Source organism: Limulus polyphemus, unplaced genomic scaffold, assembly GCF_000517525.1.
Source record: "Limulus polyphemus unplaced genomic scaffold, Limulus_polyphemus-2.1.2 Scaffold351, whole genome shotgun sequence".
Taxonomy (NCBI): Eukaryota; Metazoa; Arthropoda; class Merostomata; order Xiphosura; family Limulidae; genus Limulus; species Limulus polyphemus.
Window position 1 is genome coordinate 494,707 of NW_013665961.1, and position 7,722 is coordinate 502,428.

General features: G+C 34.2%; 1 protein-coding gene across 1 annotated transcript in view; it reads left to right on the forward strand.

Moving 5' to 3' along the window:
* The first annotated feature begins 4,345 nt into the window (after positions 1–4,345).
* The window catches only part of LOC106457611 (protein obstructor-E-like), a 26,152-nt gene continuing 22,775 nt past the window's right edge, over positions 4,346–7,722 (forward strand). Inside the window, exon 1 of the mRNA XM_022383610.1 lies at positions 4,346–4,412. Within this exon, the coding sequence (XP_022239318.1) occupies positions 4,361–4,412 (52 nt within the window). The 5' untranslated portion in view covers positions 4,346–4,360. The remainder of the gene's footprint in view (positions 4,413–7,722) is intronic.

A 7,722-nucleotide genomic window follows, 5' to 3' on the forward strand; every position in this document is an offset into this window, starting at 1 on the left:
TTGATAGATCTTGTTTGTAGTGAAGGTATGATGAAATATGTTTTTGATAGACCTTGTTTGTGGTGAAGGTATGAAGAAATGTGTTTTTGATAGATCTTGTTTGTAGTGAAGGTATGATGAAATATGTTTTTGATAAATCTTGTTTGTGGTGAAGGTATGAAGAAATGTGTTTTTGATAGATCTTGTTTGTGGTGAAGTATGATGTAACGTGTTTTTGATAGCCATTGTTTGTGGTGAAGGTATGATGTAATGTGTTTTTGATAGACATTGTTTGTGGTGAAGTATGATGTGATGTGTTTTTGATAGATCTTGTTTAGGTGAAGGTATGATGAAATATGTTTTTGATAGATCTTGTTTGTGGTGAAGGTATGATGAAATGTGTTTTTGATAGATCTTGTTTGTGGTGAAGTATGGTGTAACGTGTTTTTGATAGATATTGTTTGTGGTGAAGGTATGATGTAATGTGTTTTTGATAAACATTGTTTATGGTGAAGGTATGATGTAATGTGTTTTTCATAGACATTGTTTGTGGTGAAGGTATGATGAAATGTGTTTTTGTTAGATCTTGTTTGTGGTGAAGTATGATGTAACGTGTTTTTGATAGCCATTGTTTGTGGTGAAGGTATGATGTAATGTGTTTTTGATAGACATTGTTTGTGGTGAAGTATGATGTGATGTGTTTTTGATAGACATTGTTTGTGGTGAAGGTATGATGTAACGTGTTTTTGATAGACATTGTTTGTGGTGAAGGTATGATGTAATGTGTTTTTGATAGACATTGTTTGTGGTGAAGTATGATGTGATGTGTTTTTGATAGACCTTGTTTGTGGTGAAGGTATGATGAAATATGTTTTTGATAGATCTTGTTTGTGGTGAAGGCAGGATGTAATGTGTTTTTGATAGAGCTTGTTTAGGTGAAGGTATGATGAAATGTGTTTTTGATAGAACTTGTTTGTGGTGAAGTATGGTGTAACGTGTTTTTGATAGATATTGTTTGTGGTGAAGGTATGATATAATGTGTTTTTGATAGACATTGTTTGTGGTGAAGTATGATGTAATTTGTTTTTGTTAGATCTCTTTGGGTAGAGGTAAAGGTGTAATGTTGTTTTTTGTCTTGTTTATGGTGAAGGTATAGATGTAATGTTTTTGTTAGCAGGTAATTACAGGCTTAAGATACACTGGTTAGCCACTATATTAGAACTCCCGGTATATCTGCACTAGATAAAACTGGAAACAGGTATATCTGCATTAGATAAAACTGGAAACCAGTTAACTGTTCTTGTAAAACTCAAGAGGTCGTTTATTTTACTTCATGGTTAAAAACACCACAAAAATCAGTTTTTACTGAGAGTTTAATCTAACCTATCCAGTCGAAGACCCTATTAAATTATATCTTTTGTGAAACTAAACAGGCAATTTTAAATAGATTTTGTTCTGTTCTGTTAAATTCTGTGAATGTTTAAATAATACTACAAAACATTCTCCTGGAAAAGGTGGTTTCTCCATGATCATATCTTGAGCAGGAGCCATTGGTTATCGCAAATTCACCACGACCGTATGCAACTGTCTTAAGCATTTCAATTTGAATAGAGTCAATGGCTGTTCCATACCACGAGCTGAGTGAAGGCTTTGAATTGATTGAGCATTCTTGACGAGGGTTTTAAAACACAACCAATGAAATTATCTTAGTTGCTATAAAAATATTGTATTATTTCACTCTCAAGTCCAAGCAAACAGTTACGCCATTACAGATTTGGAACAGTGTTTTTCTGCCGTTCAGAGAAAATAAAAGACGTTCAGTTGCAGTTTAGTCACGCATTGCGATATTTGTGAGCCAGGGGTAGCCTAGTAGTTATTGTGCCAAGTTGAAATATACTGTCGAGCACGCTCCATGCTTTCAGCTGTGTGTCTTTATAACTGTAAGATTATTCTTCTATTCGGTTACTTGTAATCACATAAGCAGCAGATGTAGCTGACTGGTTGCCTTCGCTCTGGTCTGCAGTTCTAAATCAGTTACAGCTCTGCTTAAACCTAGGAAGCCTCTGACATGACTGTTTAGCCCAAGTGTCACTGTTTAACCCGTATGTCACATAAGTTTCTGTTTTTATTTTAAAATATCAAATTCTTAACTTTTTTGTATACTTCGGACTTCTCTTGTTATTTTCATTATTAAGAACGTTTTCGGTTAGTTTTGTGAGTGAAAATCGAGTGTGTGTTACTGGCAAACAATGACTTGGAAATTCCCATCCGTTAAAGGAAGATCGTGATCAAAATAAATTTTAAGTGACAAATTTAATATACCTTCGCTTGGCGTATCGTGACTTTGTCGACCTTGTTAACACTAACACCGAACTGGTGTATCACTTACTGTGTACAATTGTAGCTACATTTATTTATGGGTGAAGTGTTCATCGCCAGGAACTGTTTTCCTCGCACAGTTTTGAAAGTCGTTTTCAGTGTTTTGTTATTAGATTATGATGATATTCATTTCATTCAAGGTTATACATTTTCTTTGCTAAGATTCGTGAAGCATAAGTTAAGTTGAAACTTGACTATCTACGTGAAATGGGTTGTACAGTTCAGTACTTCTCAGTTTTTACGAAGCACGTATTTTGCAATTAACAGGATCGTATCACTTTGTCTTCCAGTAATTTAATTCCAAGTTTACGCAATGTCTAATTGGCTATAGAGGTGAAAAACGTAATCTCTAGGAGATGATTTATATGGATTTGTCTTCAAAGCAACAATATTTCCAGGTACAACCTCATTCTACTTAGATTAACGATTTCTATAATAGTATGACATACGACAGATAAATAAACTAAAAACTGGCATTTGAAAGGAAAAGTCTAAGACTTTGGTAATTCATACGAAATTATTTTTGCTGAAAAAAATGATCAATGTAATTTTTTTTCCCGAAATTGAATCTCACCAAATTTTAAGTTTATTTTCCTTCCGGGTTCTTTTAAGTTCGGATATTAATGTTTTTACAAACAAATTACAATTCAATAGTTTTTTCTATGTGTTTCCAAGTAATATTAGGCATAACAATCAACATTTTATGCAACTGTAAGAAATAGAATATTTGTTATTGAAGATATCTATTGTATCTGGCAAACATGAGAACTTAATGAAAAAATCAACTAAGTAATTTAAAAAGTAAGAACAGCTTTCAGATTCCTGTCATAGTTTAAACAAATTCACATATTTTTGTGGAAAATAATAATAGTTTAGCTTAATGGTTGGTTTTGTTTGTTTGAAGTTAAGCACAAAGCTACACAATGGGCTATCTGTGCCCTGCCCACCACGGGTATCGAAACCTGGTGCTACTGGGGGCACATTTGGTGGTGTAAGCCAGGTAAATTTGATAAAATACAGACCCACATCTCAAGACTGATTTTATTTGTTTGTGTTTATGCTCAAAGCTACACAATGTGCTACCTGCGTTCTGCCCATCACGGGTATCGAGATCAGTTTTTTAGCACATAAGCTCTCAAGCTTACAACTGAGCCACAGGGAGGGGAGCCCAGCAGACAGTTAGCCGAAATGTCAAAATTATATTTTTATTCTTTATTGTATTTATACACACACACTTTGAATAGCATTTAATGATAACAAAAATATGCTAAATAAGTAATTAAACGCCCCCAGTGGTACAGCACACATCGCCCACCGTGTAGCTTTGTGCTTAACTACAAATAGAGCAGTTAAACCTTTGTATCTCAAATTTATAGACGAAAAAAAAAAAACTTTTATAAGTCACTCTTTCATATGATAATTCCAAAAATAAATTTAAATTGTATTTCTAGTCAAAATTTATGTTACATACATAATACTTTACATTACAGAAAATTTTGCTAATTAAGAAAAAATAATATTTACGTAACTCGTACAGAATTGTGGTTTAAGTTTTTAATATTCCAGCTATTGATATATGTATTTAAGTTAGTATTTTACGTTATCTTAAATTCATCATAATTAATATTATAAACTTTTTGTTCCGTGTCTATAATGTTAAATGGAACATTCTCCAATGATTTTGCGAGATGACTTCATGTCTAGATATATGGTAAAGAAACTGAGTGATGGTGACCTTAATGCCTACTCCCACCTACTCCCTCTAGAACACAAACGACCTTTTTTCCCCCTTCTTTTACATTCCATCAAGAAACAAGATAGAACAGATTGTATTTTGTACGCAAGCGCAATGACCGAGTTATGTGATACCTCCACGTGTGGTAGGTAAAGGTCGCTCTCACCACTGGTGCTTTATGATCGGAATCTCACTGAGATCTGTTCTGATCTGATAGAGGAGAGAACCTGCTGAGGAATCCAGGCAATCTAGCTATTAAATTAGAAAATGGAGTACAATGGTCTGTTTTCTTTTGTTATCCTACAGGTGATGACACTTGGTAAGTCAATTCAGATATGGCTTTTAATCTAAAAACATATGGTCTAAGGCAGGTCCTTTGTAGCATTTTGTTTCATTTAGTTATATAACATAAGTAATTCTGTTGAAAGATCGTTTTCAGTTATCAGTATCACAAGCAATAACACCAAGGTAAGTCCGTTAAAACAGTGTTTTCAGTTATCAGTGTCACAAGTAATAACTCCAAGGTAAGTCCGTTAAAACAGTGTTTTCAGTTATCAGTATCACAAGCAATAACACCAAGGTAAGTCCGTTAAAACAGTGTTTTCAGTTATCAGTATCACAAGCAATAACACCAAGGTAAGTCCGTTAAAACAGTGTTTTCAGTTATCAGTGTCACAAGTAATAACTCCAAGGTAAGTCCGTTGAAAGATCATTTTCAGTTATCAGTGTCACAGGCAATAACACCAAGGTAAGTCTGTTAAAACAGTGTTTTCAGTTATCAGTGTCACAAGTAATAACTCCAAGGTAAGTCCGTTGAAAGATCGTTTTCAGTTATCAGTGTCACAAGTAATAACTCCAAGGTAAGTCCGTTGAAAGATCGTTTTCAGTTATCAGTGTCACAGGCAATAACCCAAGGTAAGTCCGTTAAGAAAGTGTTTTCAGTTATCAGTGTCACAGACAATAACTCGAGGTAAGTCCGTTAAGAAAGTGTTTTCAGTTATCAGTGTCACAGGCAATAACACCAAGCTAAGTCCGTTAAAACAGTGTTTTCAGTTATCAGTATCACAAACAATAACACCAAGGTAAGTTCGTTAAAACAGTGTTTTCAGTTGTCTGTGTTATAAGTAATAACTCCAAGGTAAGACCGTTGAAACATAATTTCAGTGCAAGATATACTGACATCGATTAAGTTCATTAAAACACTGCTTTCTAAGTTATTGATATATATATATACATATATATATATATATTATTTTTAACATTGAGAAATCTGTTGAAACGTCATTTTCACTATGTATGAACGAACAGTTTTTAAGCTATCAATGTGACGTCCGCTGTAAAAAGTATCTTTATAGTGCATACGTCTTTAAAGCATCTGTTTTACACCCGTATTTAAACAGGTACTACTAATACGGTAATCTATATACTGCATATTTAATGTGAACTAGGTATCAGAAAAAAATTATTGCAAGAGACTTTCACCTAGCGAGTAATTAATTTTCTTTCCGATTCGTTAATTGTTGTCAAGGGAAGTGATGAGGAGAAGATCTAGGTTAAGAAACTTTGTACATGTGCCTTCGCCGAACTATTGCTCGCATTGAGTTGCGTACAAACAAAGAAAAATTGATCTTTATTTGGGATAAAACATAAATATACTGAAGAAATGTATTTATCAGGCATATATTCTTGAAATGTTGGAGAGAAAAAAAGAAAGAAGAAAACCTGTGATTTTCATCCAGCTGGGAGAATTTGATCATAAACATCATGATTAATACAAAACTTTTTACTCTGTTTTTATTTATTGTGATGGCACACCGTTCATCGGTTTTAGGGTAAATAAAACCCAAACTTAACAAGATGGCGAGTAGTTATTAAGCTTGATTTGTTTGTTTGGGCTATTTGCTGTGTCCACCACAGGAAATAGAACACCGGATTTTAGCATTGAAAGTCCGTAGACTTACCGCTGTTCCTGTTAAACTTGATAGAACCGTAATTTTTTTTTCAATTCTATTAACGATTATTCAGTGTAATATTTAGAACAGCACGTGTTTTATAGCTCTATGTGAATGATTAATAATTACTAATAATATTAGTTCTCAGTTAAGGTAATGTTAGTAAAAGGACGTGACGATATACTAATGCAATGTTAATCACTAAATTACTACCTATATTACTAATAATGCTGTCAGAGATATTACACCTATACTGATAAACATATGGAGACACTGAGTTGAGACTATTTCATAATTCTGAGTCTTTTATCAAACCCCCCTGTTCATGGGGATTTATCATTTTTGGTCATAACCTTTATGTAAATATTCAGATGATTATTTTTTGAAGAATAACCATTAAATTTATTTCTGTTTTGTTTGGATAAGAAGTTTCCACTTTTTGAAGTTGTTTGACATGTGTGTGAGTGTGTGTGTATGATTTCATCGATTTTGACATTCAGTAAAGCAAAACACAAAAAACTCAAATTGTGGTTATAAATCATAGGTTTAGCCTTTATTTCTTATTATCAATTACACATACAATCACTTGTACCTGAAATGGAACTGAAATTAAAACTTCCAAAGGACATACACTGGATGGTAACTTTATTACGACCTTTGTACCTTTTAGACATGGGTCTAAACTGACCTGCAGGTGCAATTTAGGTTGATCACATGATTTATGATGGGATCCCTGCAGTACTATAAATGACTAGGACAAGCACAGTTGTAGTCAGCCTAATAGATATGGAGAAAGGCACAAATGTTGCAGCGTTCAAAACAGGCATGACAGTGGGTGCACGTATAGCAGGTATCTTAGTGTCTAAGACAGTTTTATTGGTAGGCTGCTCCAAGACATCGGTCATTCGAGTTTATCAGCAATGGCAAAAAGTGAATAAAATGTTTGCTATGAAGGGAATTGTGACCACAAACATTTAGTGACAGATAGAGGAGAAAGACAGTTAGAAAGGATAGTAAAGTACAACCGTCATGAAACAATAGACCAACTGATAGAGACATTTAGTTCAGGACAATTCACACCAATATCTAGCCATACCTTGGAAAGAACATTACATGTCTTACCCATTTTTGCACAGATTAGATAAGGTAGATTTGTAGAAAGCCACAACCGATCACTTGACCCTTTTGTGTGTTCGAATCTAGTTTGAAGTCTGTTTTCCTGACATACCCTGGGTCTCTAAGTCCCTCTAGACAGTAGAATGAGTGTCACAGCTTACCTCAGCATTATTTCTAATCATGTACATCTAGCGATGTTTGTTGTGTACCCTAATGAGGAAAGCTACTTGCGAGACGACAATTCTCCTATCCACCATGTCCACATTGTGCATGCATGGTTTGTGGAATATGATGGAGACTTAAGGCATCTCCGTGGATACCAAAACCACTGAACCTTAATCCAATTGAGCTTTTGTGGGATGACTTTAAAAGGCAAATTTCGTCGTCAAGATCCTCTACCTATCTAGCTCCATAAATTGAATACAATATTAATAACAGAAAGGAGAAAATGCCTGATACACCTTCCAGTACATGATGGATTCTATACCACGTCATGCCATGAGTTTTATTCGAGTAAAAGGTGGCCCAATCTGTTATTAGGTATTTTCCAGTTTTATCTAA